The sequence below is a fragment of the Oreochromis niloticus genome, linkage group LG5, assembly GCF_001858045.2.
Source record: "Oreochromis niloticus isolate F11D_XX linkage group LG5, O_niloticus_UMD_NMBU, whole genome shotgun sequence".
Classification (NCBI taxonomy): domain Eukaryota; kingdom Metazoa; phylum Chordata; class Actinopteri; order Cichliformes; family Cichlidae; genus Oreochromis; species Oreochromis niloticus.
In genome coordinates this window covers 1,322,228-1,343,370 of record NC_031970.2, presented here as the reverse complement: position 1 = coordinate 1,343,370, position 21,143 = coordinate 1,322,228, and the positions used below count along the sequence as shown (strand labels likewise).

Below are 21,143 nucleotides of genomic sequence, written 5' to 3'. Positions count from 1 at the left end.
TGAAGGCCTGTGGTACATAGCTGATTATTAGAGATAGGTTGATCATATTTAAGATTGAAGCATTAATTAATGGCAGGACTTCTTTGAGCAGTTTTGTAGGAATGGGGTCTAAAAGACACGTTGATGGTTTGGAGGAAGTAATTATTGAAGTTAACTCAGAAAGATCAATTGGAGAAAAAGAGTCTAACTTAACATCGATGGTACTAAAAGTAGCTGTAGATAATATTACATCTGTGGGATGATTATTGGTAATTTTTTCTCTAATGATAAGAATTTTATTAGTGAAGAAGTTCATGAAGTCATTACTAGTTAACGTTAAAGGGATTGTTGGCTCAGTAGAGCTCTGACTGTTTGTCAGCCTGGCTACAGTGCTGAAGAGAAACCTGGGGTTGTTCTTATTTTCTTCAATCAGTGACGAATAGTAAGATGTTCTGGCTTTGCGGAGGGCTTTCTTATAAAGCAGCAAACTATTTCTCCAGGCTAAATGATGATCCTCTAAATTTGTGACACGCCATTTCCTCCCCAGCTTACGAGTTATCTGCTTTAGGCTACGTGTTTGAGAATTATACCACGGAGTCAGGTACTTCTGATTTGAGGCCTTAGTTTTCACAGGAGCTACAGTATCCAGAGTCGTACGTAGTGAGGAGGTAAAATTATTAACAGGATAATCGACCTCTGTTGGAGTAGCGTTCAGTGGAGTAAACTCCAAATATGAGACGGTATTTTAACCTCTGTGTGAAGTACACGAGGCAAAAACAGCCTTTCAGTGTGAAAAGGACATGTTTTATACCACAGAGAAAACTTCACTGCTTCGGGGTTTTCATCTTTCTGCTTTAAAAAAAAAGCAGGAATCATCTGCCAGCTGGTAAAATCTGAATTCAGTAATGCTTGAAAGGAAGTTTTGCGCTCAGCAACCAGCAGGAACAGAAATATGGAGACCGCACAACCTTGTTTCAAACTTAGTGAGTTGGAATCAGCGTGTCGTTCATCTCACGGGACTTCCTGATTAAATACATCTCTTAAAAAAAAGTTTTTCACAGTTAGCTCCATCCCTCGCTCATCCAAGTTGGAGATGATGAAAAACATCTGGATGTGATCTTTCAGAAACCAGCAGGTGACGTCACAGTAGCTCCATCCATCTTTAAAGCGCGTGGTTCAGTGAGAGCAGCATTTATAACAGGCGTGTAGATTTCTCATGCTCTATGCACGTCCATCTGACGACACGAGAACCAGCTTCTTCTGAAAGGTGAGCATGGGAATCTTTGCCATCATTACCTGCACTCACACATGCAGCCAGGTGCTTTGTTAAACTGTTAGCCCCAGGAGCGAAAACACTTCCAAACAGTCCAGGTATGTCTGTGCTGGAGTTAAGAACAAGTGAGGAAATGGAAAGAAAGCAGATGCTGTTCATCAGATCAGACCTGTGACCCCTGCAGAGTGAGGCGTGAACCATGGCCAGACCGCCGACTTACAGACCCCTGGGCTCAGAACTTTTCCTTTCTCCAGTAATTAGCCTCAGCCTAAAGTAAGATTTACACACCTGTACAAAGAACAGATGTAACTGGAGAACACTGCACCTTACTTCCTCTTTAAAATGCTTCAAAATAAGTGTCCACAAAGGCACCCAGAGGGGTGTCAGGCCTCCAAACTGACATTTAAAATACAATTCAACTGAAAGCTTTACATGATTCTTTGTTTTAAACATCAAAAACAAACGAGTCATACAAGTTAGTCGAACTAAAACTTCTTCCACTCACAGGCTGAGCAGGAACACAGCGCCACCTGCTGGATAAACACAACTCCGCTCCACCCAAACGGCACATCCTCAGCGAGGAAGAAAACGTTTCCTCGGCTCCTCCTCTGTGGTTTCAGTTTTATATTCATCATTACTAACATGTAAATGTTAATCATGTACTGACTGATTGATTCTTTCTTTTCTGATGGTTTTTGCCTCTTATATAACTCATTTTTAGACACTTTGTTTTCCCCTTTTCTTTCACTTGAAGCTAATAATTACATTTCATCTTAATAAATCTGTTCTTATTGATAAAAAGCCACTAAATTCCTGCGTTGAGGCAGCCAGTGCAGGTCAATGAAGGCGTGCAGGAGACCAGCACTGCAGGCAAACATGACCTCCATCATCTCCTCCCCATTAATGAAGGAGGTAACAAAAGAAGCACTGAAGCTCAGAGAAGCTCTGACTGCAAAGTGACTGAGAAATGAAGGACTGCAGACCCTATTCTTAATGTGATCCAGATGTTGAAGGTCAGGTTTCCTCTAGCAGCTGTGGATCATCCAGCAGGGGGCAACAGGTGATACTCATGTTTGCAGTATCACCTGTTGCTGAGAAGCATGAGAGGAGGTGGTGTCAGCAGCACAGTTTCACACTTTAAATGAAATCTGCAGAAGAAACCAGACAGCAGGGTTAGTCCTTTATTGATCAACAGACACACGAGAAACGTCAGGCTGAACACGATAAAAGACACACAAATACAAACAGTAAAATTTGAATCCCCGTCTCCACAGTAAATGTCTAAAGTGCACAAAGATCCCGTCAGAGTCCCGTGAGCGCAGGAAGTAAGGCTTCCCCGAGAGGAGCTCGCAGGTTCGAATCACACACAGTTCTCAGAGTTAGAGCTTAAAATCTCTAATAAAACTGTAAAATCTGCCACTGAGGTTTGTAGTCATGTCAGTGTTTTATCAATCTACGTGATTAGCATGTTGAAGATGAGAGGGGAAGGACAAAGTGATCAAAGTATCTGATCTGTGAGAGTCTCACAGGTGAGATTAGGCACAAGTTCAGTGCAGGAGAGCAAATCAACACGCTCAGACTCAAACGAGCACAGGTTCAGGTTCACGAGTCCTTTCGTATCTGTGCAGCAGCGCCTCCTGCTGTTTCCTTGCTTTAGTCGCACGTATCTGCTCATGGAGGCGGTTGTCGTTTGCTCGTGTTGCTCTGTAGCGTCCTGATTCAGACCCACCGACCCAAGCTGCCGAGAGACATCACAGCCGTCCCGTCCAGCTGCCGGCACCTGTGTCCTCGGATGCTTGCCGTCTCCGCCCCCACTGCCTCTAAACCTCCTTCTCCTCTTTGCCCTGAACGGACGTCCTCCTCAGGTTTTCCTTGACTTTAACGAACTCGGGGGCTCTCAGGTCTTCCTGCTCCTGCTGTCTCTCCAGCTGAGGAGACAAATACACAGAAACATCTGGATTAACCCCTCTCAGATCAGCAGGACCAGGGTCAAAGGTCACGGACAGCACACGCAGCATAAAGAAAACCTGCCAACTGAGCAGTGACGCGCTCCTCATTGTGCCACTGCTGCCACAGGTTTACGTGCTTCAGGTGAGCGCACCGGTACGACTGCAGGTACACAATGAATGATCAGCTGTGATCGAGATGACAAGCTCCAATGTAAAGAGAACACAGACACACACACACACACACACAGTCTCACACACACACACACACACACACACAGTCTCACACACACACACACACACACACACAGTCTCACACACACACACACAGACTCACACACACAGACACACACACACACACACACACACTCAGGTGTACACACAGCGAGCACTTCATGAAGAAATGATGTGAGTCTTTGAACTTGTGTAGCGTGACACAGAGCGTCACAGCTTTGGAATTCCATATCGCTGTGATTTACCAGTGTGTGTGTGTGTGAGTCTGTGTGTGTGTGTGTGTGTGTGAGTCTGTGTGTGTGTGTGTGTGTGAGTCTGTGTGTGTGTGTGTGTGTGTGTGTGTGTGTGTGTGTGTGTGAGTCTGTGTGTCTGTGTCTGTGTGTCTGTGTGTCTGTGTGTGTGTGTGTGTGAGTCTGTGTGTGTGTGTGTGTGTGTGTGTGTGAGTCTGTGTGTGTGTGTGTGTGTGTGTGTGTGTGTGTGTGTGTGTGTGTGTGTCTGTGTGTCTGTGTGTGTGTGTGTGTGTGTGTGAGTCTGTGTGTGTGTGTGTGTGAGTCTGTGTGTGTGTGTGTGTGTGTGTGTGTGTGTGTGTGTGTGTGTGTGTGTGTGTGTCTGTGTGTCTGTGTCTGTGTCTGTGTGTCTGTGTGTCTGTGTGTGTGTGTGTGTGTGTCTGTGTGTCTGTGTGTCTGTGTCTGTGTCTGTGTGTCTGTGTGTGTGTGTTACCTCCTCCAGCTTCTTGTGTCTCTTCAGCAGTTCGGCCTCCAGAGGAGAAACCTTCCTGCGAGCCTCGTCCTCCTCCTTCCTCTGTCTGATCAGCTGATCTCTCCTCCTGGACTCCAGCACCCGTTGCAGCTCGGGCTTCATCTCCACACTGACCCCCCCTCTGTGCGCACACAGACACACACACGCACACACAGATTGTTTGTGTGTGTGCAGCATTCTGCTCTCCTCATGAATCATTCACGCGGCTCGCCTCCTCTTTTCCAGGAGCCTTTAACCTCTTTGTGTTTCAGGCCTGGAGCTTAAATAAAGTTTTTTGTGCCTCGCTGCTCCTCCTGAATGAGGTGAGAACTTTCCCAGCGTCCTCGGCAGTCAGAGGCCTGGGCGGCGGGAGGCTGTTGCTTAGCAGCGCCTACTTCACAAACCCCTCACGGCCCGAGCTCGACCACAGCAACGGCGTTTACATCGCTGAACGCTGATTGGTCAGCGGGTGTCAGGTAAACCCGTGGACACACGGCAGCGGTTCACCCTCAAACATCTGGAGCTTCTCTGTGAACTCGGCACAGATATTAAGCTCTGAATACAAGTGGCAACACTGTCCTGCTGACAGTGGAAGCAACACACGAACTTTTGACACAAACGAGTCCACTGAGCGTCGTTGACTGCATGTGATGTGTCACATGACCGGAACTCGTTCACTTCCCTGAAATATGATCTAATTCTGAGGCTCCATCAACCCCAACTCCCACAACTAAAAAACATCTTTTCCACAAATGTTTCCATGAAATCCATCTCTAATAATCTAAAAACACATCTCTGACTGCGTCCTGAGACACAGGCGGGTTCAGAGGGGTTTATAGTTCAGACGGCGCGACTCGAGTTCAAACTTTCAGCTTTCAGACTTGAACATGAGTGGATTTAAACACTCTGAATAAAGCTGAAGGTGCGAGCTTCAGTCACAATGTCTGACCCCGCCCCTTCTTCTTCCTCTTTGTTCTTTGGAAAATTAAAACTAATCAGAGCGTTACCGTTTGTAACTGCTCAGCAGCTCGCGGTGAAGCTCCTGGTGACTCTTCGAAGCTTTGACCGGATTCACCAGCTTCTTGGGTTTGATGAGGTCTGCGTCCTCGTCCCCCTCCAGGTAATCCGGCCGGGGTACGTAGACGGCAACTGGGTACGGCTTCCCATGGACGCCTTCGGAGCCGTGTTGCTGCAGGCTGGCGTATGCTGATGCTACAGACACAAAGAGGACACAAAATGTTAGAGAGAACAAATCATAGCGCCACCTGCTGGACAAACTGCAACCCCCAGCAGAAGCTAGCAGGATATCATACATCCTGAAACATCTTCACAGTCCAATCACAGCAGCTGAGAAAAGCCTCATTCCCTGTGTTTCTGCTCACTCTGTAAATGTGTCCCCGTTCTCAAAACATCATTAATACTGTCCCTTTAAAACTTTCCCAGTGAAAAAGTCCGGATTGTGTTTAAATGTCCTCGCTTTAGAGAAACGTCTTCATTGGGTCAGGTCTCGATAAGGCGCTGACAGCAGGTGTAGCCAGCAGGGGGCACTAGCAGCAGCTCGTGGTGCATGTGAGTCGGGGTGTTTGAGGCAGACGTCCTCAGTTTCCGGCCTGCAGCCTGCGCATCTGTGTCAGACAGGAGAAAGGACAATGAACCCAACCCGTCCTCAGATATTCTGGGATTCAGATCACATGTCAGGTCACGCCGCACAATGACCCTTTCTCGAGTGCAACCAGAGTCCCCCTTCCAGCTTCATATTTCAGAAAAATGAAACGAGCTCCGGATGTCTGTTCACTCTCAGACACGCAGAAAAGAGTAAGTGGACGGCTGTTCCAACAGCCTCCCAACTGTTGGCACCACTGCAGCAAATAGGAACGGGCCTGTTGTGTGTATCGCACACAGCGGATAACCATCAGAAACTTCTCTGAGCTCCTGTAATTGGATGGACCGCTGCAGGAGTTTGTCAGTAGGTTCAGTAGAAGGAAATGAAAAGCTGGCAGTAGGAGCGCACTGAGCTGCAGCACTGATCTCTGTGAGCAGCAAGCATCTCACACTACTCACAGTGTTCATAGCTGAGCAAGTCAGTCATGGAGCCTGCTGCAAACTTCAATTCAAAACCTTCCAGCAACACTCAGCAAACACAAACCTGCCTCAAACAAGCATGAAACAAGTCTGAAAATGTCTGAAACACACCTGAAACACATCTGAAACACACCTGAAACAAGCATTAAAATGTCAGAAACACATCTGAAACAAGTCTGAAACACACCTGAAACAAGCCTGAAACACATCTGGAACAAGCCTGAAACACATCTGAAACAACCATGAAACACATCTGAAACAACCTTGAAACACATCTGAAACAAGCCTGAAACACATCTGGAACAAGCCTGAAACACACCTGAAACAAGCCTGAAACACATCTGGAACAGGCCTGAAACACACCTGAAACAAGCCTGAAACACATCTGGAACAAGCCTGAAACATACCCGAAATACACCTGAAAATGTCAGAAACGAGCCTGAAACACATCTGAAAATGTTGGAAACAAGCCAGAATCAAGCCTGAAACACATAGGAAAATGTCTGAAACACATCTGAAACAAGCCTTAAACACATCTGAAACAACTCTGAAACACACCTGAAACAAGCCTGAAACACATCTGGAACAAGCCTGAAACACATCTGAAACAACCTTGAAACACATCTGAAACAAGCCTGAAACACATCTGGAACAAGCCTGAAACACACCTGAAACAAGCCTGAAACACACCTGAAACAAGCCTGAAACAAGCCTGAAACACATCTGAAACAAGCCTGAAACAGATCTGGAACAAGCCTGAAACACACCCGAAATACACCTGAAAATGTCTGAAACAAGCCTGAAACACATCTGAAAATGTTGGAAACAAGCCAGAATCAAGCCTGAAACACATAGGAAATAAGTCTGAAACACATCTGGAACAAGCCTGAAACACATCTGAAACAACTCTAAAAACACATCTGAAACAAGCTTGAAACACACCTGAAACAAGCCTGAAACACATCTGGAACAAGCCTGAAACATACCCGAAATACACCTGAAAATGTCTGAAACAAGCCTGAAACACAACTGAAAATGTTGGAAACAAGCCTGAAACAAGCCTGAAACACATAGGAAAATGTCTGAAACACATCTGAAATAAGCCTGAAACACATCTGAAATAAGTCTGAAACACATCTGGAACAAGCCTTAAACACATCTGAAACAAGCTTGAAACACACCTGAAACAAGCCTGAAACACATCTGGAACAAGCCTGAAACACACCTGAAACAACTCTGAAACACACCTGAAACAAGCCTGAAACACATCTGAAACAAGCTTGAAACACACCTGAAACAAGCCTGAAACACATCTGAAACAACTCTGAAACACACCTGAAACAAGCCTGAAACACATCTGGAACAAGCCTGAAACACACCTGAAACAACTCTGAAACACACCTGAAACAAGCCTGAAACACATCTGAAACAAGCTTGAAACACACCTGAAACAAGCCTGAAACACATCTGGAACAAGCCTGAAACACACCCGAAATACACCTGAAAATGTTGGAAACAAGCCTGAAACACATCTGAAAATGTTGGAAACAAGCCTGAAACAAGCCTGAAACACATAGGAAAATGTCTGAAACACATCTGAAATAAGTCTGAAACACATCTGGAACAAGCCTTAAACACACCTGAAATACACCTGAAAATGTCTGAAACACACCCGAAATACACGTGAAAATGTCTGAAACAAGCCTGAAACACATCTGAAAATGTTGGAAACAAGCCTGAAACAAGCCTGAACCACATAGGAAAATGTCTGAAACACACCTGAAACAAGCCTGAAACACATCTGAAATAAGTCTGAAACACATCTGGAACAAGCCTGAAACACATCTGAAATAAGTCTGAAACACATCTGGAACAAGCCTTAAACACACCCGAAATACACCTGAAAATGTCTGAAACACACCCGAAATACACCTGAAAATGTCTGAAACAAGCCTGAAACACATCTGAAAATGTTGGAAACAAGCCTGAAACAAGCCTGAAACACATCGGAAATAATTATGAAACACATCTGAAATAAGCCTGAAACAAGCTTGAAACACCTAAAATGTGCCTGAACACATCTGAAACATGTCTGTAAATATCTGAAACACATCTGAAATAAGTGTGAAACACATCTCAAGCAAGCCTGAAACATTCATTCATTTGATCTATTTTTGTGATGTAAACTTTTTACTTGTTATTAATGGCTCCTGCTTGAGCTCAGTTTATAATCTCCACGTTTTATGTGTTAAATCCTAAAGAATTGTGAATGACCAGGGTTAAATTAAAAACAAACGTGTTTAACAGTGAGGTGCAGAAACCAGTGTCTGTGTACATCTTTTATGGACAGTGTATGACCTGAAGGCCATGCTGACTTTGTGTTTGTGTTTAATCATCCATTTTGAGTGTTATTAAAAACTTGTTGGACCCCCAGAAGTTACAGTAACAGGGAGCTGAGGCCAGTTTTGAGCTCTGCTGCTGAACTTTACCCGCCTCTCTCTGTTAGCTCAGTGTTTGTCTGCCGGACTTTGAAACGTTCTGAGGTTTGTATTGATCGGAGGTGGGACGTGCAGACCAAAGCCTCTCTGTATCGACGTCTCCATGAGTGCCGCCGATCTGGTTACAGCGAAGCGGACGACTTGAGCTCGAGTCTGAGGCTGGAGCCGCACCTCGGGAGGAAACGTGACTGCGCTGCTCTGTAACGGCAGGCCATAACGCGTCTGCTTGTTCTTTCCCTCAATCAGTTCACCGCAGACTCTAAATCAGAGCAGACAAACCGCTGACAGGCTTGCTGAGGAAACGCTGCTTCGTGTCAGAAACCTGACGATCAGCCATCAACACCATCATAAACACAGCCACCATGAACACAACCACCATCATCAACACCAGCACCACCACTGACATCAACACCACCACTACACCCACCACCATCAACACCAGCATTATCAACACTGAAGCTCTCCACGATTCCCTGTTGCCGAGGCTGAAACTCAAGCAGAGGATGTGAACTCCCACTGCCAGCGCTGACTTCATCTTCATCAGCCTACGCTCCTCACAGTGCTTCATGAGCTGTGAGCAGCTCTGGGACAACGCAGCACCTCAATTACTTAAGAAGATGCTGAACAGACAGGAGCAGCAACAACTCCACCACCACCACCACCATCATCATCCACACCACCACCATCAGCCGTGCTCTCAGATCCTCACATAGTAAAACTTGAGCACAAACACAAACGTGCAGAAATGTTTCTGATTCAAACACAAAGCTGATGAAGGCTCCATTTCCAGTTTGGAGATCATTAAAACTTCCAGCTGTTATACTAAAGTCCTGTTTATTTTTAAACGTTTTTTACTTAGAGATGACGTCACAGCCCAATTATAATTTTAGTGAAAAGCATTAAAAGTGTGAATGACTGAGGTCGTTTCTCCATTTGTGGAGTAAAAGATTCAAAAAGCTGAAAGCTGATTTTCCCCAGCATGAATCTGATCTGAGAGCAGCTCACACCGTCACAGCTCGATGCTCTGTCCACGGCCGGGTCTTACCGGACTTCACCACCCTCCCCCGGGCGGCGCTGGGCTCCATGCTACCGGAGCTCCTCTGCTCCTCTGCTCCTGCTCTCCTGCTCAGCTCAGAGCCAGGCGGCGGTCACGTGACACGCGGACTGCCCCTCCTCCTCAGGACCATTTCCCACGCTGCTCCTATTCATCAGCCAGCAGCTCCACCCAGCCTGAAATCCCGCTGCCACCCTGATGGAGGCACTGACTCTCACTGCAGCCTGGAGCAGACTCTCAGCGTGGCTTGCATGCGGACCACGAAGATAAATAATGATGATCTCACAACAATATTCACACTTCCTGTCGGCGACTTTAAACACTTTTGTTATTCTTGCTGAATGGACAGATCATCAAGCCTGACGTCATGTTTATCTTTGATAGAAACACTGTCGACTTCATGCTTATTTTCAGTCACATGGTCCAACCCTGACCAATCACAGCTGTGTGAGTTACACCTGTGCGTATGTTGGATTCATTTATATTTCTAACTATGGTGTATGGTGGCCCCGAAGGTTCAAACACAGCAAAAAGAAAACATGTCGGGAAGAAGTTTGATCATCAGCTTCATGTTCCTCTGGGCCATCACACACACACACACACACACACACACACACACAACAAAGACTCTGGTAAGGAAGGGGTGGTGGTGCTTCAGGACTGGTGCCATAACAGCAGAATTCTAAACAGTCACACCAGACTTGGAGGCCAGGCCTTTTTATCTACCCCGCAAGCTAACGGTAGCCATAGTTACTATTGTTTACATCCCCCCGGATGCTAATGTTAGCTCAGCACTCAATCACTTCCAACTTATCATCAGTAAACAGCAGAGAGAGCACCCAACCCCCGACAGCAGCCTCAATGAATGGAGAACCGGAAGAGCTGCATGAGGATGCTCTTCATGGACTACAGCTCAGCGTTCAACAACATAATCCCATACATCGATCCCAGATCCGCCCTGTCATCTGTTCCTGGATCAAACACTTTCTCACCAACCGGCCTCAATCAGTTCGACTCAATGCAGTTTTATTTATACAACTCCAAATCACAACAACAGTCGCCTCAAGGAGCTTTATATTGTAAGGCAGACACTACAATAATACAACAGAGAAAAACCCAACAATCATATGACCCACTATGAGCAAGCACTTTGGTGACAGTGAGACCTAACCCTAACACCCAGTGCATCATGGGAATCCCCCAGCAGCCTACGTCTATTGCAGCATAACTAAGGGAGGATTCAGGGTCACCTGGTCCAGCCCTAACTATATGCTTTAGCAAAAAGGAAAGTTTGAAGCCTAATCTTGAAAGTAGAGATAGTGTCTGTCTCCCGAATCCAAACTGGAAGCTGGTTCCACAGAAGAGGGGCCTGAAAACTGAAGGCTCTGCCTCCCATTCTACTTTTAAATACTCTAGGAACAACAAGTAGGCCTGCAGTGTGAGAGCGAAGTGCTCTAATAGGGTGATATGGTACTACAAGGTCATTAAGATAAGATGGGGCCTGATTATTTAAGACCTTGTATGTGAGGAGCAGGATTTTGAATTCTGGATTTAACAGGAAGCCAATGAAGGGAAGCCAAAACAGGAGAAATCTGCTCTCTCTTTCTAGTCCCTGTCAGGACTCTTGCTGCAGCATTTTGGATCAGCTGAAGACTTTTCAGGGAGTTTTTAGGACATCCTGATAATAAAGAATGACAGTAGTCCAGCCTGGAAGTAATAAATGCATGAACTAGTTTTTCAGCATCACTCTGAGACAGGATATTTCTAACTTTAGAGATGTTGCACAAATGGAAGAAAGCAGTCTTACATATTTGTTTAATATGTGCGTTGAAGGACATGTCCTGGTCAAAAATGACTCCAAGGTTCCTCACAGTGTTACTGGAGGCCAAGGTAATGCCATCCAGAGTAAGAATCTGCTTAGATACCATATTTCTAAGATTTTCAGGGCCGAGTACAATAACCTCAGTTTGATCTGAATTAAGAAGCAGAAAGTTAGCGGCCATCCAGGTCTTTATGTCTTTAAGACATTCCTGCAGTTTAACTAATTGGTGTGTGTTACCTGGCTTCATGGACAGATAGAGCTGCGTGTCATCTGCATAGCAGTAAACATGTATGCTATGTCTTCTAATGATGCTGCCTAAGGGAAGCATGTATAATGTAAACAGAATTGGTCCTAGCACTGAACCCTGTGGAACTCCATAAATAACCTCACCGTGTGAAGAGGACTCTCCACTTACATGTACAAATTGGAGTCTATTAGATAGATATGATACAAACCACTGCAGTGCAGTACCTGTAATACCTACAGCATGTTCTAATCGCTCTAATAGGATATTATGGTCAACAGCATCGAACGCTGCACTGAGGTCTAGCAGGACAACCACAGAGATGAGTCCACTGTCAGAGGCCATAAGAAGATCATTTGTAACCTTCACTAAAGCTGTTTCTGTGCTGTGATGAGCTCTGAAACCTGACTGAAACTCTTCAAATAAGCCATTCCTCTGCAGATGATCAGTTAGCTGTTTGACAACTACTCTTTCAAGGATGTTTGATATGAAAGGAAGGTTGGAGATTGGCCTATAATTAGCTAAGACAGCTGGGTCTAGAGATGATTTTTGAGTAAAGGTTTAACTACAGCCACCTTGAAGGCCTGTGGTACATAGCCGATTATTAGAGAAATGGTTGATCATATTTAAGATTGAAGCATTAATTAATACTCCCTTATAATAAACCCTCACTCAGGCCACTCACACACAGACTCTATTCAGACCAAGTCCTTTTGGACTACCTCCGAGCACTTTGCAACTTATAAATATTTTACTCTGGCACAGTTGGTGTCGAGCACCCACAGTTTTGTTGTACATGTACAATGACAATAAAAGGCTATTCTGTTCTATTCTAGAACAGGTCTGTGACATCGGCCGCTCACAGGTCGTACTGCCTTTATTACCTGAGACGGTCTAACTCACCTTCGCTGTTTGGCTGCTTTCCATTTGTCACGCGGTGCGGCTGCTTTGGCAGAGCCTCGTGGTCAATGCTATACGCCTTCTGCAAAAAAAGAAGAAAGGCTCATCATTTAGCTGAGTAGGAGGATGAGAGCAGTGGGAAATGTCCAACTAAGAAGAAGAGAAAAAGAAACATACGCAGTGAATCCAGGTGTTTAAAAAACCTGAACCTGGCAAAATCAGGTGAAACAGGAACAAGTGCAGTCACAGCTTCAAGCTTCCATTCACTCGTTTAATCACACAGGTGAGTCTCACAGGTGGAGACCCTGACACCTCACTGCTAAAAGCTTTCTCTGTTCTTATCAGCAGAATTATTCCTCCTCCTCTGACAGAAGAACCAACACTGAGACAGCAGGAAGAATGAGAGCGCCAACTGAACTTTCACAGTAAAAGCATCAGATTATTATTGATCACTGATCACAGAGACAGCCAGCCTCATGTGTGTGAGATCACCCTCAGAAACTTCAGCTGCTGCTGCCACCTTAATGATCCACCTTAAAAAGCCAGACCTCAGGAGTGGGGGATGGGAGGTGGGTGGAGGGGGTCCTCACACATCTTTTGAGCCTGAAAACAACAACGTCAGTCGGGGGTGTAACAGTCCAACACGCTCACAGCCCTCATCCTGACATCACTTCATCAGTCAGCTGACCCAGAATCAGCTGATCTCAGGTTTTTGGGTGTGAAAGGGTTAAACAGTCCAGGTCAGAGCAGAAAATACGAGCCAACGACATCAAAAAAATTTGAACCCAAAAAATAAGAACAGAGACACTTTCACCAGTTTTCACAATGAAAAACAAACATGACGAAGTGAGAAAGACGCAGCTGCACTTGTGCTCAGGTCACCAGCTTCTGACCACAGGTCTGAGTCTCTGGGTTCCCGTAGCAACAGATGAAAGCTGAAGTAATAAAACGTGCTGTGATTGGCCCTGGAGGACCGTATCTGCAGCTCAGGCTGAAGAAGAGCCGAGGCACACCTGTGCATGAAGAACAGGTGTGTTACAGACCTCAGCACAGATGTGAAGATGAGCAGCTAAGATGAGAGCTCCGGCCTGCTGCTGGAAAGGGAACAGTAAACAGAAGACCACCGGAACCCTGAGGACAGTCTGCCTCCTGCTGGACTCTCGGCAGTGGCACAGCTGCAGCTCCGAGGCCGGTGTCGGCGGTGAGGAGGACTGTAGCAGGTTAGCGCTAGCACCAGCTAGCATCATCTGATCGAGCAAGGAATGTGATTGGACCGCAGGCCGGGACACATCTCACAACTGTGTATGAGCTTCCACTCTGACCTCTGACCTCATCACTTTGATCTTTCCCTGCTGCTTCACTCACTGCTGGATCACCTTAATCTGCCCGATTAAAGACACAGACACACACATACAGTTTGTGTCTGTCTGTTTGTGTGTGTGTGGTAATTTGAACACGTTTCCAGAGTCAGTGTGAACGCCCCCAGATCATTCCTGAAACTCGATGCTCCGAGCCCGTCTCCACCTGCTGCACTGAAAACAGACAAACCTCTAGGCCAGGGGTCGGCAACCCGCGGCTCCGGAGCCGCATGCGGCTCTTTAGTCCTTATTTTGCGGCTCCGGGTGGTTTGGGAAAATAGAAGAAGTATTTAGCTGAAGTGTATTTTATTTGTGTTTAGTTCTTTTTTTTAACTTGTAGTTCTAAATTGGAAGATTATTGTGATTTTGAAATATAAAAATAAAAGTATATCTTATTATTTTTTCATCGCTCAAAATAAACGTCACACTCGCGGAAGCCGGTGTACCCGCCGAAACGCCGTACATTTATCCAGACTTTCAACCCCAGATAGGCCAATTATGGGTCTTCGGATCCACATTATGTCTGCAGCTGTTCTCCACCGTGAACTATGTTAAAAACAAACACCGCTCCCGCCTCACAGATGACAGCTTACAGTCCTGCATGAAGATGAAAGCCCCGATTTGCAGACGCTGTGCGCAGAGGTTCGGGACCAGAAGTCTCATTGTAAACATATCACGGCAGACCCGATGTTAGGATGCCTGGGTCGTTGACCCAGGGTTTTGAGTTTATTATATTTATAATTTCTAGTCTTTGGTTTCTTTGAAGTTCTGTCTGATGGTTTATGTCTCTGTGTTATCCTTAGTTGCTGTCTCCCCTGTCGGCTATATCCTCGTGTCCAGTCAGTGTCTGTGTCTGCCCTGTTCCCACCTCTGTTCCCTCTGTAGTGCTTGCCTGTGAGTCTGTGTCTGTAAGTTCAGTCTGTGTTACTTCCTGTTTTACTTTGAAGGTCCGGGTCTTATGTGAATGTGTCCTGCTTTGCTCCCTTGTCTCGTTAGTTCTGATTTCTCCCAGCTGTGCCCTCCTTCTGTGTCTCATTCCCCTCGTTACTTCCCAGTGTACTTAAACCCTGTGTTTCTTTGAGTCAGTGTCGCGTCGTCCCCCATGCTGTGTGGATCTCCCTGTGTTTCCCGTGAGTTTATGTTGTTTCCCAGTTTAGTTTGCTTTGCTTTGTATGCTTGTTTCCCTGTGCCAGCAAATAAAGCTGAGTATTTTGAGTTCATCCCTTGAGTCTGAGTCTGCACTTTGGGTCCACCACTCCTCCTTGCCAGCCTGCCACACAGCCCACCTTAACAGAACGACGCGACCATACTATGGACCCAGCAGACTCCGTTTGGTATCGGCGACCCGCAGTTTCTGCCTTCCTCAAGGAGAGCGTGAGGCAGGAGGCTAAGCATGCCCAGGAGCTCCAGTCACCCTTCTATGGGTCTCGTTTGGCTTTCGGAGGGCCCCGCAGCCTCCAAACTGCCATGGCCACGGCCGAGCCGGCGCCTATGCCTCGGGCGATCAGATTGAGCACGTGCTCATTCTCTCCAGTCGCTACACCTCCGCCTCCACCCCTGGATTACCAGTCCGACAAGAAGGTTAAGCAGCGGAGGAAGAGGGATTACGTGACGCCGGACGGTAGACTCACTCCGCTGCAATCCTTCGCTCTGTTTTTGGGTCTGCCACGTTCTGAGCTTCACAAACTCTCTGCTTCCTCGTCGCAGCCCGGTCTTTTGGAGGGTTCGCAGCCCAGTTTGCCACCTCCCACTTCCCGGAGAAAGCGACATTCACGCAGTCGCCACTCTGTCTCTGCTGAGCCACTCCCCGTGGTGAGTTATAATGACTGTTTTCATTCTGCTCCCTCTAAGCTGGAAAAAGACAATCATATGAACACTGCTAAAACTGAGACTGTTAAGACTATTAGACATGGTGGTGGTAGGAAGCTAAAAAACATTTTAGAGGATTCTGTGTTTTCTGACCCTGCTCCTTCGCCCAGTTGTGTTCCTGCTCCCAGGGCGGCTCGGGCCCAGCATTCCCCTGCACCTGTTTCAGTGCTTCAGGTGAGGGAGGCTGAGGTCCAGCTGGTCCCTGCTCCGGTGCCTGTCGCGGCACCCGTACCTTCTCCTCGGGTGGGAGAGGCCGGTATCCGGCAGGTACCTGCACCTGTTTCTGACCTCGCTGGAGGCTCAGGTGAGCCCGTCCAGCGGTTTTCTTCAGGTTCCGGAGGCTCAGGGGAACTAGCTCAGCTTACTGCTAATCCACCACCTAACCCACCATTACTACCATCGTTACAACAGTCAATAGAACTTAAACTTCTATCCATAGCTCAAACGTTGGCTCACCTCTCAGCTCAGTCGCCTGCTCAGTTACCGTCTGCTTCCGCTGGAGGGTCCGAGGGGCCCGTCCAGCCTTCGTCTTCCTCCGCTGGAGGGTCCGAGGGGCCCGTCCAGCCTTCGTCTGCCTCCGCTGGAGGGTCCGAGGGGCCCGTCCAGCCTTCGTCTGCCTCCGCTGGAGGGTCCGAGGGGCCCGTCCAGCCTTCGTCTGCCTCCGCTGGAGGGTCCGAGGGGCCCGTCCAGCCTTCGTCTGCCTTCGCTGGAGGGTCTGGAGAACCGCGCCAGCCTTCTGCCTCCGCTGGAGGGTCCGAGGGGCCTGTCCAGCCTTCTGCCTCCGCTGGAGGGTCCGAGGGGCCCGTCCAGCCTTCTGTTCCCGCTGGAGGGTCCGAGGGGCCCGTCCAGCCTTCTGCCTCCACTGGAGGGTCCGAAGGGCCCGTCCAGCCTTCATCGCCACCACCTGCGGCTCCCAGGCCGTCGCCTGCAGTGCCACCACCTGCGGCTCCCAGGCCGTCGCCTGCAGTGCCACCTCCTGCGGCTCCCACGCCGTCACCTGGTCCAGCTACGGCTTCGTTCTCGCCTGGTCCAGCTACGGCTTCAGCTCCGCCGTCGTCTGGTCCAGCTTCAGCGTCGCCTGCAGCGTCACCCTCGCCCGGTCCGGCCTCCGAGTCTTCGCCTTTGCCCGGTCCGGCCTCCGAGTCTTCGCCTTTGCCCGGTCCGGCCTCCGAGTCTTCGCCTTTGCCCGGTCCGGCCTCCGAGTCTTCGCCTTTGCCCGGTCCGGCCTCCGAGTCTTCGCCTTTGCCCGGTCCGGCCTCCGAGTCTTCGCCTTCGCCCGGTCCGGCCTCCGAGTCTTCGCCTTCGCCCGGTCCGGCCTCCGAGTCTTCGCCTTCGCCCGGTCCGGCCTCCGAGTCTTCGCCTTCGCCCGGTCCGGCCTCCGAGTCTTCGCCTTCGCCCGGTCCGGCCTCCGAGTCTTCGCCTTCGCCCGGTCCGGCCTCCGAGTCTTCGCCTTCGCCCGGTCCGGCCTCCGAGTCTTCGCCTTCGCCCGGTCTGGCCTCGGCTACAGCTTCGCTTGGTCCTGCCTCGGCCACGCCGACGTCCGGACCACATCCTGCGCCTCTACAGCGCCGGCCTCCTTCCAGGCCTCTGATTACACGTCCTGGTCCTGCTCGTCCTGCTCGTCCTGTCCGGCCTGCACGTCCTGTCCGGCCTGCTCGTCCTTTCTGGCCACTTTCCAAGCCGATGATTGGGCGTCCTCGCCTTCGTGGACGGCCTCCTTCCGGGCCGATGATTGGGCATCCTCGCCGTCGTGGACGGCCTCCTGACCTGCTCCGTCGCCGCCGGTGCCTCCCGCCCGGCCGGCCTCCTGACCTGCTCCGTCGCCGCCGGTGCCTCCCGCCCGGCCGGCCTCCTGACCTGCTCCGTCGCCGCCGGTGCCTCCCGCCGGCCGGCCTCCTGAACTTTTTCTGGACTCTTGGGTCGTCGTCCTCCGGGGCCTCCCGCCCGGCCGGCCCCCTGAACTTTGTGTGACCTGTTTTTCCTGGCCGCCTGCGCCTGTCGTGCGCCTATGTTTTGTTATGTTGCTTTCTGGGCTCCGGTGTTTGCACCTTTTTTGTTTCTGGCTCCTTGTTTGGTTTGTTTCGAGCCCTCCGTCCTGTTTCCCCCACCGCCCGCCCTGGTTGGGTTGTTTTTGTTTTGGTGTTTAGGTTTGGGCTGTCTGGGAGCCAGCCCTTTAGGGGGGGTACTGTTAGGATGCCTGGGTCGTTGACCCAGGGTTTTGAGTTTATTATATTTATAATTTCTAGTCTTTGGTTTCTTTGAAGTTCTGTCTGATGGTTTATGTCTCTGTGTTATCCTTAGTTGCTGTCTCCCCTGTCGGCTATATCCTCGTGTCCAGTCAGTGTCTGTGTCTGCCCTGTTCCCACCTCTGTTCCCTCTGTAGTGCTTGCCTGTGAGTCTGTGTCTGTAAGTTCAGTCTGTGTTACTTCCTGTTTTACTTTGAAGGTCCGGGTCTTATGTGAATGTGTCCTGCTTTGCTCCCTTGTCTCGTTAGTTCTGATTTCTCCCAGCTGTGCCCTCCTGTGTCTCATTCCCCTCGTTACTTCCCAGTGTACTTAAACCCTGTGTTTCTTTGAGTCAGTGTCGCGTCGTCCCTCATGCTGTGTGTATCTCCCTGTGGCTCCCTGTGTGTGTTTTGTTAGTTTCTTCTCAGTTTAGGTTTTGTAGATATTCTTTGTTCAGCAATAAAGCTGTTTTGAGTTCATGACTGTCTCCGGAGTCTGCACCTTGGGTCCTATTCCTGTCTGCACACAGCCGTAACATGACACCCGACGATGTTTGCATGAACACGCTTTTCAGCATCTCTTTATTGACCACTTTTCACACACGGTTGCTGTACGCATAAAGCCGGCTGTAGCGTCTCAGCTCACAGCCCGACAACACAACAGCAGAGAGAGCACAGACTTTAAGGCGGCGAGGCGCGATTGCGGGTGCCGCTCAGGTGCGTCCGACTCCCCTGCAGCGGCACTGCAGACCACGCCCCGCCACACACATTAACAGGGTAAAATAGATATTTAGGCAGAATTTTGCAAATATCTTTTTTTTTTTTAACGGCATAGTGCTTTTTTTTCCAGTTACTTTTTAAAAGTCAGGTCAAGGCTCCAACAGCCCAAAGGTGATATAAGGGTGGCGGCTCATAACAGTTTTTGTTTGCTACATGGATCATTTTAGTTCAGCTGGGTGTCTTTCCTTTTGTTATATTTCTTTAAGAGTTCAAAATGTGTTAATTACATAAATAAAATGTAATTTTCTCTGTAGCACTTCATGGATTACATAAGCAGCACACCTTAGTTTCTCTGTGGATTCTTTTAAAAAGCAGTTAAAAACCTTTCTGTTCAAACAAGCCTTTTGTTGATCTACGCATTTTATATTCTTTACATTATTTACATTTGATCTTTTACATTGTGTATAATGTCTATTGATTGTATTGTTTATTTTAATATTTGTGTACAGCGCTTTGTGACTGCCTGTCTGTGAAAAGTGCTTAATAAATAAACTTTACTTACTTACTTTAGTTGTCCGCACAAAGCACAAAAACAGTATATACAGTGTTATCTTCATTTTAGATTTCAAAAAGTATTTGTGGCTCCTAGTGTTTTCTTTTGTCTGGAAACTGGGTCCAAGTGGCTCTTTGGGTGTTAAAGGTTGCAGACCCCTGGACTAGGCCTTCAGCCTCGCCGACAGCTGCACCTCATAATTTGAATATCTGCGAGAGCTCGGCTTTCCTCTAAGGTCGCATTCCCGCTGTCTCCTCCCCTGTGGAATTCCACTCTGCAGTCATCCTCACCCTGATCGGAGAGGCGTACGATTGGCCTTCGTCCTCTCTCAGACTTGCTCAGTTCCCACCTGGCTAAAGCTCTGAGGTGAGAGCAGGTGCTTCTTTGTTCTGAGGTGTTTCGAAGCCAAACATGAATCTCAGGAAATCATCTGAACGAGTTAAAAATCTGTAATTAAAAGATGTGCAGCACCAAGCCTCTCCCACTCTGACCTCAGAATAACTCACTTCCTGTGCTCGAGGTGGATCAGCTGATTCAGGTGTGCACTCATCTTGTTGGACGTTCTGAGGTGTTTTTTGTAAAGCGGTGCTTTTTCAAAAAATTCAAATAAAAGTTTCTGAAATGATTTCTGACCTCTGCTCATGAGCTCATGTGACTCATTCCGTTTCTCTGGAAGTCGAACCTTACCGAGCAGGTGATGAACGTCTGGAGCCAGGTGATCTGAGACATGATCCAGGTGAGCGTTTGACGCTAAAGAACCAGAACCTCAGCGCCAAAAACCTTGTTTATTCTCGGAGACTCTGAAACACTCGTACGGTGGGAGGTCGTGATTTCAGTCAGCAATAATGAACAGCTCATCCTTCATTTTATCAGCGCTTATCACTCACCTTCTTTCCATAAACTGCTCCCATGATCCTCGGAGCCCTGCCCAGGCCTCTCCCCAGCTCTACGTCCTCCCCACAACTTCTCCTTCTTCTTCTTTTGCTTTTTCCCAGCAGCCTTGGCGCCCCCTCCTCCGCCTTCCCCTCCTCCTGCTCGCCCTGCTGCCTGGCAGCCTGACAGCCCGGTCGCTGGGCTCCGTTAACCCTCCAGACTGTGAGGCGACCTCGAAAACTTCATACCAGCAGGAACCAGAGAGGAGCGGCCAGCCAAGCTCACGCAGTGTGACTGCGAGGAGGAGGAGGAGGAGGAGGCCACCTGTTCCTGCCTGACTCCCTGCTCTCAGCTGTGAGGAGTTAAGGAGCTCCGGCTGGATTAAAGTAATCAGAGGAGACAGCAGAGCTTTAAATCTCCTCCTCACCTCCTCTGAGAGGAGTGCAGACAGTCTGAGGAGTTCAGCGTTCGTACAGATGAAGTGAACCAGTGACACACGTTTGAATATTAGTGCTGCATATCTATGTGATACCAGCGCTGGTATCAGATCGATATTTGATTCTGTCCTCTGACCCATGTTAAATCATTCTTAATGAACAAATATCCGTCAAACATGCTGAGAAACATGTGTGAACCTTTCTGCGGTTTATTCCAGCCCTCCAAAATAAAAGCTGAGAGGTGTTTTATTGTGGAAAGTCAAAGTCACAGTGATTTAATGGTCAGTAAAATGTGTGGTTCATGTCATAAACCAGGAACACTGCTCTGCCCGACATCAG

General features: G+C 48.2%; 2 protein-coding genes across 10 annotated transcripts; both read right to left on the bottom strand.

Annotated features, from left to right (window-relative positions):
- Positions 1-2,419: 2,419 nt before the first annotated feature.
- Positions 2,420-20,602, bottom strand: si:ch211-236d3.4 (protein FAM107B). Of its 6 annotated transcripts, XM_019356828.1 has the most exons (6): positions 13,784-13,806; positions 13,304-13,373; positions 12,774-12,852; positions 5,178-5,382; positions 4,153-4,312; positions 2,420-3,180 (listed from the first exon to the last, which is right to left on the bottom strand). In XM_019356828.1, exons 1-6 carry the CDS (start codon positions 13,789-13,791, stop codon positions 3,073-3,075), a joined length of 630 nt encoding a protein of 209 aa, XP_019212373.1. In that variant the 5' UTR covers positions 13,792-13,806; the 3' UTR covers positions 2,420-3,072. The 6 variants fall into 6 exon arrangements, with proteins under 6 accessions (XP_019212373.1, XP_005462623.1, XP_025762836.1 ...); XM_005462566.4 differs by lacking the exons at positions 13,304-13,373; positions 13,784-13,806 and adding an exon at positions 20,382-20,602; XM_025907051.1 differs by lacking the exons at positions 13,304-13,373; positions 13,784-13,806 and adding an exon at positions 20,182-20,238.
- LOC109201215 (uncharacterized) lies at positions 5,803-9,749 on the bottom strand. Of its 4 annotated transcripts, none has more exons than XM_025907049.1 (3): positions 7,698-9,749; positions 6,424-7,411; positions 5,803-6,089 (listed from the first exon to the last, which is right to left on the bottom strand). In XM_025907049.1, the coding sequence occupies exons 2-3, from the start codon at positions 7,387-7,389 to the stop codon at positions 5,865-5,867; spliced, it is 1,191 nt and encodes a 396-aa protein (XP_025762834.1). In that variant the 5' UTR covers positions 7,390-7,411; positions 7,698-9,749; the 3' UTR covers positions 5,803-5,864. The 4 variants fall into 4 exon arrangements, with proteins under 4 accessions (XP_025762834.1, XP_025762833.1, XP_025762835.1 ...); XM_025907048.1 differs by having other exon boundaries at positions 6,424-7,345; XM_025907050.1 differs by having other exon boundaries at positions 5,803-6,417; positions 6,528-7,345.
- Positions 20,603-21,143: the final 541 nt, after the last annotated feature.

Excerpts from the sequence above, each read along its gene's own strand:
- LOC109201215 (XM_025907048.1), bottom strand. The coding sequence starts at position 7,870 with ATGTGTTTCAGACTTATTTCAGATGTGTTTCAGACATTTTCCTATGTG. Across the intron at positions 7,346-7,697 it reads GTGTTTCAGGCTTGTTTCAG|ATGTGTTTCAGACATTTTCC; the intron begins GTGTGTTTCAAG and ends GGCTTATTTCAG. Across the intron at positions 6,090-6,423 it reads TCAGGTGTGTTTCAGACTTG|TTTCTGATGGTTATCCGCTG; the intron begins TTTCAGATGTGT and ends AGCTCAGAGAAG.
- si:ch211-236d3.4 (XM_005462563.4), bottom strand. The coding sequence starts at position 14,017 with ATGATGCTAGCTGGTGCTAGCGCTAACCTGCTACAGTCCTCCTCACCG. Across the intron at positions 12,853-13,813 it reads ATCTTCACATCTGTGCTGAG|AAGGCGTATAGCATTGACCA; the intron begins GTCTGTAACACA and ends CTTTTTTTGCAG. Across the intron at positions 5,383-12,773 it reads AAAGCAGCCAAACAGCGAAG|CATCAGCATACGCCAGCCTG; the intron begins GTGAGTTAGACC and ends TTGTGTCTGTAG.